Source organism: Jatropha curcas, chromosome 6 (genome assembly GCF_041381405.1).
Source record: "Jatropha curcas cultivar XTBG-Jc1 chromosome 6, XTBG_Jcur_1.0, whole genome shotgun sequence".
In the NCBI taxonomy this organism is placed as follows: Eukaryota; Viridiplantae; Streptophyta; class Magnoliopsida; order Malpighiales; family Euphorbiaceae; genus Jatropha; species Jatropha curcas.
In genome coordinates this window covers 20647230-20668667 of record NC_143156.1, presented here as the reverse complement: position 1 = coordinate 20668667, position 21438 = coordinate 20647230, and the positions used below count along the sequence as shown (strand labels likewise).

General features: G+C 34.5%; 2 protein-coding genes across 2 annotated transcripts; both read right to left on the bottom strand.

Moving 5' to 3' along the window:
- Nucleotides 1-16695: 16695 nt before the first annotated feature.
- LOC149495695 (alcohol dehydrogenase) lies at nt 16696-19330 on the bottom strand. Its single transcript, XM_089723323.1, has 10 exons — nt 19138-19330; nt 18915-19051; nt 18777-18823; nt 18356-18681; nt 18185-18267; nt 17784-17859; nt 17641-17702; nt 17461-17556; nt 17162-17323; nt 16696-17054 (listed from the first exon to the last, which is right to left on the bottom strand). The coding sequence occupies exons 1-10, from the start codon at nt 19172-19174 to the stop codon at nt 16938-16940; spliced, it is 1143 nt and encodes a 380-aa protein (XP_089579449.1). The 5' UTR covers nt 19175-19330; the 3' UTR covers nt 16696-16937.
- A 967-nt stretch (nt 19331-20297) lies between these two features.
- LOC149495694 (alcohol dehydrogenase-like) lies at nt 20298-21141 on the bottom strand. The gene is made up of 3 exons (XM_089723481.1): nt 20923-21141; nt 20514-20675; nt 20298-20414 (listed from the first exon to the last, which is right to left on the bottom strand). Exons 1-3 carry the CDS (start codon nt 21004-21006, stop codon nt 20298-20300), a joined length of 363 nt encoding a protein of 120 aa, XP_089579607.1. The 5' UTR covers nt 21007-21141.
- Nucleotides 21142-21438: the final 297 nt, after the last annotated feature.

Below are 21438 nucleotides of genomic sequence, written 5' to 3'. Positions count from 1 at the left end.
AATCCATACAAACAGTGCAGACCGTTACACGGGCGCGTGCCAGAGGTGTCAGCCTGGTTAGAGTTGCGTGACGTAACTATGAGTACCGTCACGCAGGAGATAGCTGCGTGACAAAACCCTAACGCGGGTCAGACCCCTTTGGACCGATCCGATTCAATTTTTGGTTAAAACACTTCTAGTTGATCGTGATTCTTTGTCCCTTATTCTCATATCATCACCGGGTTAGGCGGGGGCATAAAATTAAGCGTCAACAGACCCTGCCATCGTGGTCAACAAGCCAGAGCATGCCCCAGGTGCTTCGTTCACCTTCGTTTTTGTGTGCGCTGGAAGACTGCACAGGGCAATGCTGGAGATGCACACAGTGAGTCCACACCAGATGTCCCCGTTTGGCTGCACTCACATAAGACTGATCCTCCTTATTTTTAATCCCTTCTTTATTATCTTTTAGTCTCAGTGGATGCTTTTGTCTTATTCTACAAGTGTCCATTCAGAATTATAATGAGGTGTGCCAGCTATGGAAGGCTGCTCAGCTCAAACTGGCCGTGGTGAGGCTTTCCGACGAGCACATATCTGTAGGTAAAACTTAAAATAGAAAAATGATGCAATGTCATACTGTGTATGCGTGATGTGCAACGCTAATGAACTAAAATGCTAGTAAAAACCTAGCATGACGCCAAGAGGTCAGAGTCGGGATGGCCGTAGGGGTGGAAGGACTGGTCGCGACGCTGGCCACAAATCAGTTGTGATCAGAGAGGCCGATGTGGCTGATAGCAAGGACTCTGATGAGACGACCTCGTACATGTCATGAGGTGGCTGCCCTTCCTTATCTCTCTAATTTTGTCATTTCTTCTCTTTTCTTAGTTAGGACCCAGATTTGGAGAATGGTATTATTTTTGTAACGAAATTCGAAAATTTTTTTATATCAAAGTGAATGTTGAATTCTTTACTGTTTCTAAGTAAGCTTGCTTTATAGATGCCGTTGATATTTCTTATGAGTTTACGAGCTGAGATATAACAAGAATCAGAAATTTACTACCGTTTAGGTTAAAGTGGCCTGCACCACTATTGTTGTGACTTGCGCCACATGTAGTGGCGTGTGCCACTACAACTATAGTGGCAGACAGCTATTGGTTTCGTCCTTTAACTTTGCTATAAAAGCTTATAAGGTACAACCATGCTTCAAAAGCTCATTTCTCTCAACCAAACGTAGCTCTTACCAAGAAGCTACTCCGAAACACTCCATTTTCTCTCATTTCTACATGGATCAGTCTTTGGCACCGATATTTGAAGCATTATTCTGTAGTCTCAATCAAGAAGATTGGGATGCACTCTTACCCTTTGAGCTTGACGGGCTGAGTTTTTACCGAAATATTCGAGTCTAATCTAGGTTATTGCAATGGCTGATCAACCACTTTGACCATTAGACAACTTATTTTGGCATAACGACTTCGAGACCTATCCATTGTTTGAAGAGTTCAACATTTTTTTGGGAGGATACCCATGGTCGAAGAAATTCCTACAGTTCCCCGGCTTGATATCGACCTAGCTTCACTTATTCTACTAGTGTTTAATTTCTCGGCCTATGAGATACCCACTTATGACTTCGGAGTTGTTGTCGTACCCCTACGATCGCTGGTAAAGCGTGCACTGGAGATGGACTGTGTTAGTCTATACTGGTCTTCTCTTGTCTACTTTTGCGTTCTGAGCCACTATTTATTGCTGAGCGACATCAACGATTATGTTAGCCTTCGACTAATACTCATAGTCGAACAAATGGCTAGACAACGCTAACCATTTCCACTTATCCTTGTTGAGACGTTGACATGGTTAGGAGACATGCTCGGGACTCGAGGACAGAGATCGGTCCGATCGGGTGTTTGCTTATACTATAGGTAAATATTATTGTTCATATTATTATGCTCTAATTTTTAGTTAAGCCGCCCTTGCAGGTTTTCGACTTAATGAGCTTTTTCTCTTTCTTTTATTTATTTATTTATTTATTTATATATATCTTTTTTATTTTTCATTTTATTTTTTTAATGTATTTGTAGTTATAGGCTTTTGAGAAGCTTCAGGTGATGGACCCGCCATCGAACCATTTGATGTATGATTATAGGCCGAGAGTCTTTGTCCAGCACCATCGTCACTTTACTAGTGATATCATCAAGGACTAGGCTGCTATTTTTCAAAATGTACCGCTGAAAGTGTCAAATGGACTTGCCCCTGCTGGTACATAGAGTGAGTCATAGTCTCTTTATATATGCTCTGTGTGCCACTGAGTGGACTGACCATGACTGTTGCTTATTACCCCAGTTGCATGGTTGGCCAGTACGGTCGTCATCAAGCTATCCCCGATTATGCATGGTTCGAGGGTGGACTGGTCACCTAGAGATTTTTATCCTATTTTATTGCCACTTCGTCCAATCGTACAATTGTCCCCATTTCCGATGTAGTTGACACTTCTTCTTTTGCTCTGTACCGCTTGTGGTTGCAAACTTATTCTGAAGTCAGAGCTAATTCTAAGTCGGCTAATCTTCTGACGACCAAATTCTTATTAGGTTTCGGTAGATAAATGCCTTTACCCTAATTTTTAATACTATATATGACATACTTGTTGACAGTGCAATTATTTACAAATGTATGCACTAATTATGAATGAATGCTTTTTATTTAAAAATGTTTCAGATATTTCCTTCTATTCCATGTCGACCATGTAAATTCTCGTCATTTGCATAATGACTAAAACTTAACACAATATGGTTTAAAGTTAATAAGAACAGAAAAGGTGAATTTTATTATTTGGGCTTTGCCATAAGTGTTTCATTCTATACATAAAATTTCTTCAACCTATCTACGTTGATTGGTTCTATAAACTCGTTACCTTCCATATCTGATAGCTTCACTGGACCCTTTGAAAACATCCTCTTGATCATCAACGGACCTCCCCAGTTTGGCTTGAATTTTTCCCTTAGGTCATGAATGTTCGGCCTCATTTGCTATAAAACCAAATCTCCCACCCTTTGGACTGACTCTTTTATTAAAATACTTAGTCATTCTCCTTTTGTACAATTGATCCATGAATCTAGCGTTGAGCCTTTTTCTGTCCAGGAAAGCTAATTCCTGGTAATGGCTTTCGGCCCATTGATACTCTAGAATTTTAGATTCCATAATTATGCGCACAGAATGCACTTTTATCTCAGTTGGTAGCACAACTTTCATTCCATAAACCAAACAATAAGGAGTTGCTCCATTTACAGACTTGGCAGTAGTCCTATAACCCCATAAAGCATATTGCAATTTACTAGCCCAATCTCGATGATTCTCAACCATTTTCTTGAAAATCCTCTTAATATTCTTGTTTGCGGCTTCCACTGTCCCATTCGCCTGTGGATGATATGGTGAAGACTTATGATGCTCAATTCCATATTTGCTAACAACGTTTTCACTTCTGCCTGAAACTAAACTCCATTGTCTTTCACTATATGCTTGGAAATCCCATAACTATAGATAAGATTCTTCTCAATAAATTTGGCCATTTGCTTGGCCCCAATCTTGAAAGATTCTGCCTCTACCCATATTGAGAAATAATCTACTGCTACTATAATAAATTCATGTCCGTTGGATGCAGGTAGTGAGATTTTCCCCAAGTGGCAAATGGCCATAGCAAAATAGAAGGATATAATTCTGATGGTGGAACGTGACTTAGGTCTCTATGAATCTAACACTCGAAGCAACTCTTCACAAAATAAATACAATCTCTGTCTATTGTCGGCCAGAAGAATCCTTGTCTGAGAATCTTCTTTACTAAAGCTTTTTTGTTCATGTGGGTACAGTAAACTCCCACGTGGATTTGTGCCATTATCTTCTCAGCTTCTTTCCTTGATACACATCTCAACAATTCCCCGTCTGGCATTCTCTTGTAAAGTTAACCATCTAAGACTGCAAACTATAATGCCAAGCATTGTAAAGCTCATCTGGCATCTCTAGTAGCTAAATCCCGGTAAGCTCTCTTAGTCATCCACTACAGAATGTCATGAAACTATGGTTGGTCCTCTCCCTTAATATCCATAATCTGTTCTCCCTCATAACATGGGATGCTACCGGGTGACATTATAAAAGGCTTCTTAAGCATAGATGATATCTCTTCCCAAGCTGATGCAAGACTTGCCAAAGCATCTGGAACTCTATTATTCACTCTACTAGTGGTGTAAAAGTTGCTCCTATAAAGTTCTAAATAACAACATGCAGGTACTCAATGTATAGCTTCAGCCTATCTTCTTTTACTTCCCAATTTCTATTCGCATGCTCGATTACCAACTTTGAATCACCAATGACTTCAACTTCTTTGGCCTTGATGAAAATCAGAGCTTCTAATCTGAATAAACAAGCCTCATATTCTGCTATATTATTCGTAAATGTAAATCGCAACCTTTTCAACATCAGGATAACTTCACCCTGCATAGACTTTAGCAAAACGCCTACTCCTGCTCCATTACTATGAGCTAACCCATTGAAGTAGAGCTTCCACCCTTTCTTTTCTATTACGTTCAAATGCTCATCAAGAAAATCGATTTCCCACTACTCATCATCTTCAACCAGATGTGCTGCTAGAAAATCTGCAACTGCTCATCCTTTGACGGCCTTCTTTATAACATACTCAATATCAAATTCAGATAAGAGGATTAACCATCTTGCTAATTTCCCCACCAATACTAATGTTCCATATAAGTACTTGACTAAATCCATTAAGAAAACCGCTATAACCTTATAAGACTAAAATAATGACAGTTTTCTGGTTGCCCAAAATCATAGCTAAACAAGTTCTTTTGATCAAGTTATATTTCTGTTTATGGGTCCCGTAAATGTATGGCACAACCCAAGAGGGGGTGAATTGAGTTTTCTAAAAATAAAATTTTAATTTTTAAAATCAAACTCAAAATTTTGTTGCAGCGGAAAAAGTATGCATTTATGAGAGTAAGTTATTAAGATTAGAACTTCCTTACAAAGCTCTATACAGAAAATAGAAAGACTTTGTAAAGAACAGTTATAGATTAGAACTGCTTCACAATATCTTATTCAACTTTCAAAATCTACTTTATGAAGGAAAGCTATTACTTTTAGAACTTCCTCATAAAGTTTAGATATATATTAAAGACTATGTGAGAGACAATTATTGAATTCTGAACTGCTTCACAAAGCTCTAAGCCAAATTAGAAAACTAATTAAAACCCAAATAGTGAGACATACTAAAAATAGAAGAACAATTTAGAACTTGGTATATTCACTATGCAGAAGTCCAGAGTTCTAATGTTCAGTAATAGATAAAGCTTATTCTAGTTTAGAACATCAAAACCATTAACAACTTTAGCATTCCTAAAATAAAAACAGAAGTGTGAGTAAAATAGTATCAAGCAGAACTTGAGAAAATAAAAAGATTAACACAGTGATTTATAGTGGTTCGGCACTAACTCACCTACATCAACTCCCCAACACTGATCTTCAGATCCTCAACTATGTTATCTCTTTTCAAGGGTAAGAGACAAACCAACAGTACAAGACAATAGATAAATTCCTAGATCTACCCTTTGTCCCACTAGATTTTCTAAGATTCTAATTAACCTCAACCCTTTCTGTTTTTGGCAGAGGATAGAAACTCAAATCAAGATATTAGAATCTCTCTCACGGAGAAGGTCGCTTGAAAACTTATCTCACAATAGCTTTTCACCTAAGCTATTACACAAATGTTTATCAAATAAAAACCTATCTACAAAAGATTACAGAATCTAAATAGACAGACAGAAATGCAAATATAAGCACAGGAAAAACAGTATTTAAGATTACAAAATCATTTTAGAGTTTAGAACTATTTTTCAAAAGAAGCTGTTATAAAATTTCTTTTCTCTTTTAAAGATAAAGTGTAAAGTAATAAGATGAAAAGAAATAAGGGGGTTTGGGAGTAAGTTTTGAGAGACAAAAGATTTAATCAATGGACGTGTACTCTTAAAACAAAAGCCCTTTTTCTCCACGTCTTTTTAAAGAGAAGATGTCTTTTATAGAGAGGGATGAGAATCCCGTTTTTAGAAAGTAAGATCTCTTTTCCAAATCAGAATATTGACTTTCCATTTTTAGAAGATATGGAAATCTTTGTTACCAGAAATTCTTTTGAGTCAATATCCTTTCTTTTTGGTAAGCGAATAAGAGAAGATTAAACTTTCCTTTAAAAACATAATTTTCGAAAATAAGGATATGAAAAATCTTTTTTTCAAAATATTTATTTTGTAGGTCCCGTATATGTATGGCACAACCCAAGAGGGGGGTGAATTGGGTTTTCTAAAAATAAAAATTTAACTTTTAAAACAAGACTCAAAATTCTAATTGCAGCGGAAAAATAATGAACTTGTGAAATAAGTTATAGATTAGAACTACCTCACAATGTTCTATTTAGAGAAAATAGGAAGACTTTGCGAAGTGCATCTATCAATTAGAACTGCTTTACAATGTCTTATTTAATATCAAAAATGCTTTATGATAGAAAGCCACTGTGATTAGAACTTCTCATAAAGTTTAGAAGAACATAAAACACTGTGTGAGAGACAGTTATCAAAATCTAAACTACTTCACAAAGTTTTGATCAGGTTTAGAAAACTGATTAGAAACCCAAACAGTGAAATATACTAAATGTAGAAGAACCGTTTAGAACTTGGTATATTCACTTAGCAGAAGTTTAGAGTTCTAATGTTCAGAAAATATAAAGCTTATTTCAGTTTTAGAACATCAAAACTATTAACAACTTTAGCATTTCTAAAGTATAAATAGAAGTGTGAGTAAAATATTATCAAGCAGAACTTCAGAAAATAAAAAGATCAACACAGTGATTTATAGTGGTTCGGCACTAACTCGCCTACATCCGCTCCCCAAGACTCATATTCAGATCCTCAACTATGTTATCTCTTTTTGAAGGGTAAGAGACAAACCAACAGTACAAGGTAATAGATCAACACCTAGATCTACCCTTTGTCCCACTACATTTTCCAAAGGTTCTAGTTAACTCCATCCCTTTCTGTTTTTGGCAGAGTACAGAAACTCAATTCAAGACATTAGAATCTCTCTCATGGAGAAGGTTGCTTGATAATCTATTTCACAATAGCTTCTCACCTAAGCTATTACACAAATGTTTATCAAATAAAAACATGTCTACTAAAGATTAAAGAATCTAAATAGACAAATAGAAATGCAAATATAAGCACAGGAAAAACAGTTTTTCAGACTAGAAAATCGTTTAGAAAACAGAACTGTTTTCCAAAAGAAGTTGTTATAAAATTTCTTTTCTCTTTTAAAGATAAAAACGTAAAGTATAAAGATGAGAAGAAATAAGGGGGTAGAGAGTAAGTTTTGAGAGATAAAAGATATGATCAATGGATGAATACTCTTAAAACGAAAACTCTTTCTTCCACACTTTTGTTTTTCAAGAACGAAAAACGCCTTTTTTATAGAGAAGTCTGTGACTCTCGTTTTTAGAAAGTGAAAATCTGTTTTTCAAAACAGAATATTAACTTTCCTTATTTAGAAGATATGGAAATCTTTGTTACCAAAAAATTTTAAATCAACATTCTATCTTTTTGGTAAGTAAATAAGAGACAATCTTTCTTTCCTTTAAAATAAAGATTTTTGAAAGCAATTATTTGAATAAATCTTTTCCGAAAAGATTTACTTACCAAAACGAATTAAAATAAGATCTTTCTTCGTTTAGGTAAGAAAATAAATTCAAGATTCTTGGATCTAAGAAAAATTTGTTCCCAAAAATGAAGTACATAAGATCTTTATTTTTGTTACCAAAATTGCTAGAGACAAAGTCTCTTTGATTTAGGTAATTTGAATATTTTGAATCTTAAGAGAGTTCTGATAGCCTCACAAAGCGGGCAATTTTGTTATGTTATTTTCATATAATTTGCATGATTGCATGTTATTTTTATACACTTTACGTTTGCTCGTGTTGTTTTTGTTTTAAAGTGATTGTAGGAATACAATTTGAGCAAAGGAATGAAAAAGGGCTTGCTTTTATAGAAAAAGAGGACCAAAAGTTGACTAAGTATGGAAGAATTTGCCTAGCAGACTTCGTGACGCGAATGAGGTCGCGTTGGAAAAGAAGAACTGACAAAGTTGCAAATGCTACCTACAGTCGCGAGCGCAACCTATGTACCAGAAGACTCAGAAGGCTTCAAAACACAAGTAACGAGCGCGACATTATCTGCGCAAGCGCAAGAAGCACTCCTGAGAGTCAAAAAGTTTACAAGCAAAGATCGTGAGTGCGACATTCAAATGCGCGAGCGCGAGAAGCACTTAAGAGAGGCAGAGAGTTTTTAAGCACAAGTCGCGAGCGCGACCATGAACCTCACGAGCGCGAGTCGTGTTTCCAAGAGACGTTAATTGCTACCCTTTCACCAGAAAATCATGTCTTCCCGTGCATAGGTCGGGACTCTTCCCAAGAGAAGTCACCTAAAGCACCTCTTGGCCAACCAATCATCATCAAAACCAACATCATTCTCCTCTTCTATAAATAGCAATCCAAGTGAAGGAAGAAAACATTCAGATTCAGAGAGATACAGATTTGAGAAAAAGAAATCATTAAGAAGAGAGAAAGTTAGCAATAGAAAAGTGTGATAGTAGTACTTAGAAGTAAGTTGACGAGAGTCACTTATTATTGTTTGTGCCAAGAACATCAACAAGTTCCTCGAGGTGTGACACCCTCCGGAGGCTTGAGTTTAATTACTTCTTTCTCTTGTTTTTAAAGACTTGTTGTATGTTGTTCTTCATTACTTTTCTATACAAATCTTCCCAAGAGAAGTCACCTAAAGCACCTCTTGGCCAACCAATCATCATCAAAACCAACATCATTCTCCTCTTCTATAAATAGCAATCCAAGTGAAGGAAGAAAACATTCAGATTCAGAGAGATACAGATTTGAGAAAAAGAAATCATTAAGAAGAGAGAAAGTTAGCAATAGAAAAGTGTAATAGTAGTACTTAGAAGTAAGTTGACGAGAGTCACTTATTATTGTTTGTGCCAAGAACATCAACAAGTTCCTCGAGGTGTGACGCCCTCCGGAGGCTTGAGTTTGATTACTTCTTTCTCTTATTTTTAAAGACTTGTTGTATGTTGTTCTTCATTACTTTTCTATACAAAGCAACAATATCAATTGGTTTCATTCAATAAAGTTCTTTAAGTTATCTTTTGATTTTTGTTTAATCAAGTTTACTAGATTATATTCTCAGAAAGAAATAGTTTAGTAAAGATCAAAGAGATAGATTTCACTTAGTTGAATTTACATATGCACATTTCACTTGTTTTGTCAAAGTTAAATCTGTCTTATTGAAATAATCAAAGAATAAGCACTAGGTTTAATATTTAACAAGATAGGGAATTTATTATAAGTAGAAATACATATAATAAATAGAGTAATTTTATATTGAGAGGTTGAATTATATTTTACTATATGAGATTAAAGAATTATTTATTGTATGCTACATGCTTTGATATAGAAGAAGAAAATCATGTGTATGATCAATTTTTCTAAGTATGTGTATGATCAATTTTTCTAAGTATACTACTACACACTTATCTATAGAATTAAGTAATAATTAGTTTTAACATAACTAGAAATATAGTTAAATCATTTCACATTTGTATTTCTGTAAACATAAAATTAAGAATAAAGTAGTAAAATAGACTTAACCTGTTCCTCGTGGGATCGATCTTTTTATTACTACGTTGCGATCTGTATACTTGCGGGAACTCAAAAGAGACGCAACAAGTTCGAAAAACAATTTTAACGTAAAATCAAGAAACGAAAAGATTTATTTTGAAGAAATATTTTCGAAAATTAATTTTATTGAGAGAAAATTGATTTTTGTGCTATAATTGAATGTTCACTCTATCCTACAATGAATCCTAAAAGTCTAACCACTAGGGTCTTCGAATGTCTTCATAATCCTTGAATTTGTAGGACTTGTCTTGTTCATTTATTACTTTCCATATGTATTCTGCATAAAATATTATTAGCACAAATAATATAATTTAAATTTATTTTTTTTGTTTTAATCATCAAAATCTCGATATTAATATTTGACCCTTGAGCTAACATATTTACCAAAAATAATTAAGACAAAATCATGTCATTTAGGTAAGTAAATAAGAACAAGAGTTTGGTTTTCCTTAAAAATTTATTTCTGAGAATAAAAACATAAAGATTTTATTCGGTTTATTCTATTACCAAAATCGATTGAGACAAAGTCTCTTTAATTTAGGTAAGTGAATAAAATTTGAATCTTTATGAAGATATTTTTCGAAAATAAGAAAAGCTTTTTCTAAGAGATTTGTTACCAAAATGATTGAGACATAATTTCTTTCATTTTAGGTAAGAGAATTAAAGAACGAAAAACTTTTAATTTTTAAGGGAATATTTTTCGAAAATACTTTTGGTAAAAAAGAGAAAGAATTAATTTTGTGCTTATAAATGAACATTCTCTGTATCCTACAATAAATCCTAAAAAGCTAACCACTAAGATATTCAATGGTCTTCATGATCTTTGTTTATCCTTGGATTTGTAGGATTTTTCCTTATTTATTTATTTTCCATATTTAGATCTGCATAAAATGATATTAGCACAAATAATATAATTTAAATTTATTTATTTTGTTTTAATCATCAAAATCTCGAGATAACAAATTGACCCTTGAGCCAACACTGTTCATTTAGAAGAAGCTTCTTGCTCAAGTAATAGATTGCCTTCTCAACACCTGCTTCATCAACTTGTGCTAACATGGCACCAATTATGGCATCTTCCACTGTCAAGTATAGAATTAATGGATTCCCTAGCTTCGGTGGATACAAAATCGGGGAACTTGACAAATAATTCTTGATCTTATTAAAAGGTATCTGGCAGTGATTGTTTCACTTAACTAGCTAATCTTTCCTTAGTAGCTTGAAAATTGGATCACATATGATAGACAACTTCGATATGAACCTGCTAATATACTGAATTTCACCTAGAAAACTTCTCACTTGCTTCTCAGTCTTAGTAGGCTCCATCTCTTGGATTTCCTTGATTTTATCTGGATGGATCTCTATCCCTTTTGGACCAACAATGAATCCTAGCACTTTATTCGTAGTTACCCTGAATACACACTTATTCGGGTCCAATTGTAACTTATATTTGATCACTCTATCCATGAACAGCTCTAGAGTTACTGGATGCTCTTCTGGTGTATTTGTCATAACAATCATATCATCAATGTAAGCTTCTAACTCCTTATAGATCATGTCAAAATAGTACCCATCCTTTGATAAGTAGCTCTGATGTTCTTCAAGCCAAACGGCATCACCCGATAGCAGAAAGTTCCAAATTCTATGACAAAAGATCTTGGCCTTGTCCAACGGTGCCATAAGATTCTGATTATAACTTACAAATCCGTCCGTAATGGAGTATCATCCCATCATAGTTGCATCGTTTATGAGGATATCGATATGAGGAAGAGGAAAATCATCTTTAGGTGATGCTTTATTCAGATCACAATAGTCCACACACATTCTGACCCTTCCATCCTTCTTAAGAACTGGAATAATGTTGGCTAACCATTCCGAATAGTGAACCATTTCTAAAAATTCAGCATCAATTTGTTTGGCCACTTCCTCTCTAATTTTCTCAGCCCATACTGTTCTCAATCTTCTCCTCTCCTGTTTCACTAGCTTAGCCCCAGGATACAGTGCAATGTTGTGCTTAGTTATAGATCTACCGATTCCTAGCATGTCTTCATAGCTCCATGCGAAGGCTTCTCTCTTTTCTATGAGTAGGTTTTGAAATTCTATGTTTAATTCTTGCATTAGGTTAGGCCCAATTAATAGAATTTGTGGGTTATCTTTTGTGCCAATATTAATTCAAGCATGCATGATAAGTTTATATTAAAGATGCGCATGAGCTTATCTACTTGATGAATGGAACTATCAGGAAAGAAATCAAATAAGTAAGTAAAGTTAAAGTTCATTTCATTAAAAAGTAGGATGGTTCATCACAATCGTTCTCATCAACATCAGAAATTAAAACAGCAGATGGGGACTTGGCTTCCTCGAAGCTTTCTTCAATACATGCTTTGATTGCCTTCAACACTTGATCAGCAGGATCTTCAGTCACTTCGATAGCGCTTTCCTTCTTATTCTCTTTCTCGTCCTTTTGAGCAGCTTGCTCCTCTTCATTCTTGGTCTCAGCCTTTTTCGGCCCCTCAATCCCTTCCTTCCTTTTCTTCACCTCCTCCTCTTTCTCTAACTTTTGTCCCTTGGGCTCAACCGCGAGGACATCAATCACATCTGCAAAGATTTTTAAACCAAGGTATGTTTTCTCATTGTGCTTAAAAGGCTCTATTGGCAGACATGGAGAGGATTGATCACTCAAATGGACAAAACATCTATCCATGTCAAGCAAACCAAGTGTATTCTTCTGTATGCTCCCATATTTGAACCCAAAACCCAAGCGGTGTCCTTAAGTGTGAATCTTTAGCAGCTCATTCATGCCTTGTTGGTTCTTACCCAGTCCTTTACCCTCTTCGAAGTTCATCTTCTTCATAATATTAGAGATGCGGGCCTTATGTCAGTAGTCAAAACTGCTATTTGAAAGCCAGTCCATGGAAGGATAATTTGCTTGTCAATGTTCAAGGCAACTACACTCTTCTCACTTGGCTAGCTTTGATTCAAGCACTTCTCTTAAGTCTCTCCCTCTTCGAAGTTTCGAACAACAAGAACGAGACATGATAGAATATTTCTATACGGCTTAAAGAAAATATATTACGTGATGCATGAGGAAAACACAAATCAACATAGATATACATAAACAAGGGAACAAGAGTTCGAAAATTCATGATCTTCACCTTTATATCTCCCGCATACGGTTCATGGTCGAAAAAGTCTTTCTAAAACCCTAGGACAAAGTGGTTGGGCCCATAAACTATCGTGGGGTTTTGAACCGATGTCTCTCGCATTTATTGGATGAATGACATATCATTATTTGTTATGGTAACCCTAAGGGAAGGAACTACGATCATTCACTTGAGCTTAGGTCGGGTTAAACAAGTCTTGGGTTCCATAAGCAAGAATTCATTCTTTCCTTCCATTTAGCTTTGGGTCTAAGTTAATGGTGATAATGGATCGTGCTAATTCTTTTGATATTACCAAAAAGGTGCGAGGCTTATGGTTGGTGTATATTAGTGGTGGATCCCAACAGTCGAGTAGAGTGAAAGGACCACATCCCCCAATATCACCTTTAGGGTTTAAGGTAGAAGAGACATTAAGAAGAGAATAATGCATGAATTCCATTTATATATACAAAAAGGCAAGCTCAATTTGAAGTTTAATAATACTATTAACAATTGTGAATAATTAGACAACATCGGAGTCAACTCTTTACTCGAACACAAAATCGAAAACCAGATATTCTGGGTTCAATCTCCAGTGGAGTAGACAAACTGAGGACGAATTAGGTTCTTCACGAATGAAAATTGAATGGGCTTGGTTCATTTTATTTATTAAATTGGTTTTCTCTTATTAAACCTATTCATTAATCCTCAGAAGCATGATCCTTTTAAAAAGGATTTAAAAAATGTCTCTTATATTGGCGATCCTTTTAAAAACTATCTCTTACATTGGTAAGAGTTTTCAATTTTGGGGTTGCCACCCTCTTTAGAGAAAACATATGGAATTAATCAATTATTTGGAATCGATTAATTCGATTTTAAACCAAAAACAGGGTAATATGGTTTCGGGAAGGTGTTAGGTACTCAAATCGCCCGGTTAAACCGACCTCTTTCATTGTCCATTCATTCACAATAATTGGTAGTAAAACTAACTCTAATTGAGATGTAAAACTTTTTATGCAATTTTGAAAGTATGGCAATCAAGCATGATAATTATTGCACAAAACATAACAAATAAAGAAGGGGGGGGAGAGGAGAATAGAGTTATAGCCATCTCCTAAATATACATTCTACCCATTAGCCCATTAAAATTTCTCAACCGATAGAATATTACAAAAAATTAACAAATAGGACCCATTAAGGCCCTTTACATGGAGCTTAACAATTGCAAATGATAATTAACTTAAACAACAATAAAAGACACAAAACATATAAACATTCACAGAATTTAAACAAACATACATTCATTCATAATGATAAAGTGATGAATGTTAATGTTCACATGTAATAGGTTATTGTCAAATAGGTTAGATTAGCAATAATTGCAGAATAATAAAGTAAAATTCATAAGGATAAAGAACAGAAACTTAAAAGCGCATTAATATAAAAGAACAGTGAACCAAAAAGCATTAATTTAAGGTCTAAACAATATTTGAGTTCAAAATCTTGATGTTCATCATGGTTGATGAACAAATACACTTGTCACTACCCATTTCTTGTTGGTTATTTGCTCATCTGGGAAAAAATGAGTTTCATTCGTACTTCAAGCAAGGTTGATTGAGGCTTCACTCGATTGGATCCTGGAATCATAGCTGAATGATTGATTTTAAGTAATTGAGATTTTGAAATGATGACCCGGGCGTCATTGGAAGTGGCGTGCGGGCTTACCCTAATAAAAAAACTCAAGAGACAGAGCCTCAGGAGGAGTCTGTGAAGAAGCGGCGCTACCCTTTGCTTGTGGCGCATGCCAGACGTAGTGGCTTGAGCCACTTGGTTGTTTATGGCACCATTTCGACACGGACAGGCTCCTTGTGGTTGATCACGGGTTTCCCTCACAACCAGGCTAAAGAATAGTGACTTAGGTCAGCAAAGAAAAGAAAAAAGATGAAGAATAGAATGTCTAAGCTCTCAATTTACCTTTTTTTTTTTTGGAGAAGTCCAAAGGGTTTTGAAAAAAATTAATTAAAACCCTAAAAGCTTTAATTGTGAACTAATGAATCGGAGATTACTTTTTAAATTGAGTGTTTTTTGGATTTTAATCACTTAATAGTGAAATTTCTTTTTTTTTTTTTTTTGTAAATGATTCTATTAATAACTTGAATCCAAGAGAAAACGAGAGTTTTCTTAGATTCAAAGCTTGAGTTTTTAAATTTCAAGAGTTCCCCTTAAGCAACCAAAAATCCTCCCTTGCACAATTCCCAATTCTCTATTTATAAGCAAATGGGGAAGGTGTTGCCCAATTTTAGGGCATAGGGGGCAAGTGCCACTGGTTGGCCCTAAAATCGGACAGATCCATTTTTACCAAATTGGACCGAGTGACGCACAAAATGAGGTGGTGCACCAGAAAGAGTGTCGGACGGACTCGAAGGGCTTCCCGGTCCCGGTTTTGCTGCAAAACCACTAAAAATCTGAGAAAGTAAAAAAAGTCAAACAACTCATTTATCTTAACCATGGACCATCAGCCTGAAAATCAGTAACACTCTAGTAACACTGACATATCTCTTTATAGTAAAGTGATTTTGATGCATATTTTTTGCACGCGAAAAATAGACTTGTGGAGCTATTAACTTGTTAAGTTTCAGAAATTCGAATCTTATAGATTACAGTGCAACTTTCAGTCAAAATATTCTCTTTTTTACCTTAGCATGCCGTCAGCAAAAGGTTGGTCAAACTTGTAGAAAGGAGCAATTTGCAGAGTAGAAGTAGCACTAGCAAGACTAAGTTTGTAGATATGTCTCGACTGCATTTGTAATTTCTACTGAATCTGAGCAAATATCTTGGATTACTCTTGAAGTTTTTCAGTGCCTATTTTATTTTATGTGTGAAAATAAATGCCTTTTAAGTTTTGGTATTAGATTAAATGGTCTGACTTTTAGCTTCACCCTTCATTAAATAGTTTTCAATTATGTTGTTGAATTTTAGCAATTATATAGTATTGAGAAATGGGACTTAACCCTCTATTGGATGCCCCTTTTATATCTCATAACTATTTTTTTTTCTCCTTCTACGGTATGGATATATAGTTTCAATTACAAATTGTGTATCATTTTATTATAATCACTTACTACGAATTTATTATTTACCTCCCAATGTTTTCAATTCACAAGATAGTTCTTTTTCTTTTATCTTATTAAAGTATCAAAATTTACATTTACTCCATTCATTAATGAAGTCTTGCCCACTTTATCATTTCACTACATTTAATTTTATATACATGAGCGTGCAATATGAGGCCGCCTTCCTCCATACAAGTAGAGCAAGTAAAAGAGTCATCATTCGTAACTGTCCTTGATAAATCATAGACATAGTTATTAAAGGTGTGCCTGAGATGCACTTTTTTATAGCATGTAGGTAAAAAGGCAGCCGACTTGTTTAGGGCAAAGAGTAGTGTGCCTTTGGGTGAAATAAGAGGCGTGCCTTTATTTGTTTGAATAGAGAACAAATAAGTTTTTATGGTTTTTAGGTCCTATCAGTTGGTAGCCATAGGATTTTATTTTAGTTGCATCCAAACACCTTCATCCATTTAACTAAAAAAGAAGAAGAATCGCAGCAGCAACAACAAAACTTCAACCCTTATCGCTCCTCTCTTCCATCAAAGAAAAGGATTTTTCTCCTTAGTTCCTCACTTCATTACTATAACAATAACAATAATAGTAGGAATGTCTTTGTTTTCATGTTTGAATCAAAAATATGAACGGTTTTTTATCAAAACAATAGAAACAGAATTTAGATGGATTGATGCGAAGTTTTTCTTTATCTTTATCGATACTCAAATTGATTTTTGTTGGTTAATTTAGCAGATGATCTTTACTTTGGTACATAGAAGTACATCATCTCATGCGATTTTGCACTCTCAAATACTGACTGTATTTACATTCAGAAAAGGGTAATTAACATTAAAAACATACAAACATAAAAAAGAAAGCAGCTTTCATTCTTATTTCTTGTGAGGAGTAATGATGCTTGTTCAAAGAAATCTATTCTTCCATTCGAATGATGCAGCGGAGACCTTCCCCTTTAAGCATCAAATCAAAGGCTTCATTGATCTCAGAGAAGGGGACTGAATGCGTAATGAACTTTTCAAGTTCAAGCTCCTACAAAACAAGATTGGATAACAAGTCTTTTTATGTGTCTAAAAAGAAAATTTTATTGCTTGTAAAGTTCACAACTTAAAAAGAATTATTTCAGCTAGCTAGCTTACCTTGTTCATGTATTTTTCCACAACTGACGGAAGGTCAGTTCTTGGCTTGTAGTTTCCAAAGAATGTACCTTTGAGAGTTCTTTCATTCAAGACATTCATGGGATGGGTCTTGAAAACTGCTTCTTTGTGTGGCACTCCAACCAGAACAGCAACACCCCAACCCTGCATAGCAGTTTTCTTTTTTGAGTTTTCTTAAACAAAATATTAATCAAACTGGAAATATCAGAAAATTTGGACTCAGAAACCAGTATATATGCTGAATGTACAGAATAATATATCTTGAAAGAGCAGAGGATTACATCATGTACACATTCAAATGCAGAGATCATCGCATCAATGTTTCCTGTACACTCCACACTTCTGTCGGCTCCTCCATCAGTCATTTCAGCAATAACCTGAAGTGCAATCAATGGTCAGAATTTTAATATCATTTTATATAAAAGGAGTTGTTACTCTAGTGCTAGTCTTCTAGAGAATACCTCTTGAACTGGCCTTTTGTGATGTTTTGGGTTCACAAACTCAGTTACTCCAAATTTCTTTGCTGTAAACAAACAATAGAAATGAACTCAGCAAAGGTTATATGACAATTAACACTTACAAGTGAATGGCTAATAGTAATTACCTTCTTCAAATCTACTTGAATTCAGATCAACACCAATTATTCTTGAAGCCCCAGCAATCCTAGCCCCTTCAGCAGCCTAATTACACAGAAAAAACCATGTGCATTAGCATATTAACCAAGACTTCAGACAAAGAAATGATAAAACAATCTCAAGGCTTGTTTGCTATTGTTCTTGCTGATTGCAGCTTTTGAGATAAAAGTTAGAAACAGAGAACTATTTTTTTGGTGATAAATAGTAGATTTTTGTAGAATGTGAAATTTTGATGATTAAATTAACATGTTCTGCATTAGTTTTACGGAAGGATAAAAATAATCTGAAAACATGACATTTTTTTCATTTGTCAATAATTTCAATCATGTGTAACAACATACCAAACAAGCTCTTTGGTTGAGATACTTACAGCAAGACCTACAGCTCCCAATCCAAAAATAGCAACAGTTGAACCTTTTGGAGGCTTAGCAACATTAAGAGTGGCACCAAGACCTAAAAAACAAATCCAAAATTAAGGATTTGGCTGAAAAGAGAAAAGGGCCTTTACAATTAGGCTTTGATCTGCATTCAATTTTTATACCTGTGGAGATTCCACAACTTAGAACACAGACTTTGTCAAGAGGAGCCAAAGGATTGATTTTGGCCACACAGCCAACATGCATAACAGTGTACTCACTAAAAGTGGATGTCCCAACAAAGTGGTAAATAGGTTTGCCCTTAATTGAGAATCTTGATTTTCCATCATTAAGCATTACGCCTCTATCAGTATTTATCCTAAGGAGACTGCACATGTTGCTCTCTTCGGAATTACAGTGAGCACATTCCTTACATTCTCCAGTAAATACAGGAAGGACATGATCGCCTGGTTTCAGATCAGTCACTCCTTCACCAACACTTTCCACAATCCTAATTAACAAAAAATTAGAAAAGAAAACAAGACTATATCAAAATATGATTGAAATCGTATGTAATTAGGAACACCCATTAAGAAATTTACTTACCCTCCTGCCTCATGACCATAAATTCTTGGAAATAATGGATTCTGTCCCTGCAGGATAGAAAATTAACATAGAAAATTTAGTTAAGAAGACATTTGAATCGGTATAGAAAAAAGAAACTATGAAATCATGAAGTTAAACCTTGGCTTCCCAAAAGTAAACATCAGTGTGGCATAAAGAAGTGAAGAGGATCTTCAAACGAACTTCATTGGCCTGTGGAGGTGCCACTTCCACTTCTTCAATCACTAATGGCTTCCCTGCCTCCCATGCCACAGCAGCTATAAATGTACCAAAATAAAAATACCAGTTAAGCATATATACATCAACAAAAATTAAATGGCAAATGCCTTTCTAAATATAATACCTTTGCAGTGAATGACTTTTCCTGCAGTGTTTGTCATCTTTTCTTTTTCTTCAGAAAAAAAAATATTAAAAGGTTTTAAGTAGCTAATAGAGCTCAAGTTTTGTTCTTGACGGTATATGCAATTTAGATGTATTTATACCCAGGAGATTAGATTTAATTAATTATATTTAAGTATATAATATACGTTTGACAGTTAATACAATTGAGGATTAAAGTTTTAAATGAGAAAATACAGGAGGCTAATCCAAAACCATTCCCAGGTTTTAGTTCATAGGATTTTTGTACCTGGTTTTATTTAACAGCGTTGTCAAATAATCTGTCTCTACCAATATTCTTCTCAAATCTCAAAAGCGCGTGATGTGCCATTGGACCCACCAAATGTTTATTTATTTTTTTTAAAATTTTTTTTCTAGTCAACCACCTATTGGATAAATTAATTTAATAATCGAAATTGTGACAGCATAGGAAAACAGTGGCTGTAAAGGGTATTTGCCAAGATGGTTTATGGTTTTGGAAAAATGGCATTTTCCTTTTGATTTTCTTTTTCTTCTTATCCAATTGTTATACATTCTAGCTCATCATAAGATTTTTTGCACCAAAATCACCAAATCACCGAATCATATGATAGCACACTAAATCATAGTCAAATGATAAGTGTATATATGACTTAAAATAGTTTCACGTTGGAATCTCTTTCTCAATACTTAAAAAATAATAATAATAAAAAATTACTAAACAATATGTGTCTTCGATTATTATAAATATGTTTTATTGACTCCGTTGTTTAATTTAGTGAATTTTTGATAAAATATTATTCTTTTGTGACCGACTAGTAGTTATATCTCGTATTTACATCAAACTACCAAATGCATTGTTTGTCTAAGTGATTTTTTAAATATTATTTTATATTGAAATCATTATTTCATTTGGTGAAATTAAAAAATAGAAATCTTCAATAGAACCAAAAATGGCCATCCTTAAAAGTATAAACTCCTGTTAACTCCAGAACAGGGTTCCTTATATATACAAGATGAGAACCAAACTTTTACTTGCACTTATAAGTGCAAAAACATCTTAACAAAAATTTATTCTTCCTTTTTTTTTTTAATTTATACTCATATTAGGTCGCTTTATTAAATTTTGAAAACTTATAAGGTGATCTACTCTTTCGTGCAGATTAGACATCTAATTCCTTCTCCTTTGAGCATTAAATCGAAAGCTGTATTAATCTTTGAGAATGGAATAGAGTGAGTGATGAATTTATCGAATTCAAGCTGCTGTAATGTCATAATTAGAACTAATTAGTAAAAATTCAGCGTGTTACTTGTTTATTCTATATATGTAATTTAGGAAAATTGATAGATTAAGTATTGGACCTTATTCAAGTACTTCTCCGCGAGTAAGGGTATATCAGTGAGGGGCTTGAAGTTCCCATAAAAAGTGTCCTTTAGAGTCCTTTCACTCAAGAATTTGAAGGGATGAGTCTGGAACACATCATCTTTGTTAGCCACCCCTACAAGAACAGCAACACCCCAACCCTGCACCCATACATACAATTTGATCCTATAAGATTAATAAGTAAAAGGTTCTTATAATAATTTAATGCCTAGGTGTTAAAGTCATAGTTAGAGAGGCTAACAAGTTACAAGAAAGTCTTGAAGTCTTTGTGCATGCGATGTAAGATTTTAATTGGAAAATTAAGACAAATGTCATAGAGGAAATAATAATTAACTTTAAAAAATAAATGTAGCTACTGTATAATTAAAAGAAGGAAGAAGATCATACATCATGAACACTTTCAAATGCAGAAATCATGGCCTGGACATTTCTTGTGCACTCAATGCTTCGATCTACACCTCCATTAGTCATCTCAGCTAAAACCTGTAAAAGAGTTTGTGTGATTAGAGTCTTTTTAGACCATCTTCAGTTTAAGTTCAAGAAAAAAGTTTCACTGCCAAACATCTTGGACAGGCTTCTTGTGGTCTTTTGGATTCACGAACTCTGTTACCCCAAACTTCTTTGCTGTGTACAAGCAAGGATATTAACAACCACTCTGCATATGATCCTCTTCTTCATACTTAGTTTAATCTTGCCAAAATCCTTATTTAGTTATGGCTTCCTCTCCTCTCTGCAATCTACACTCTTATGCTTTTTTTTTTTCTTTTTTTCTATTTTTCTTCTTTTTTAATGTTGCCAATTTTTTTCTTTTAATGTATCGTTTTCTTTTTTTTTTTCTAGCTTTTCATGTTTTACTCTCCTTCTTTACCGTGCTCTCCTCCCTTTTTTTTTATGCTGAGTCTT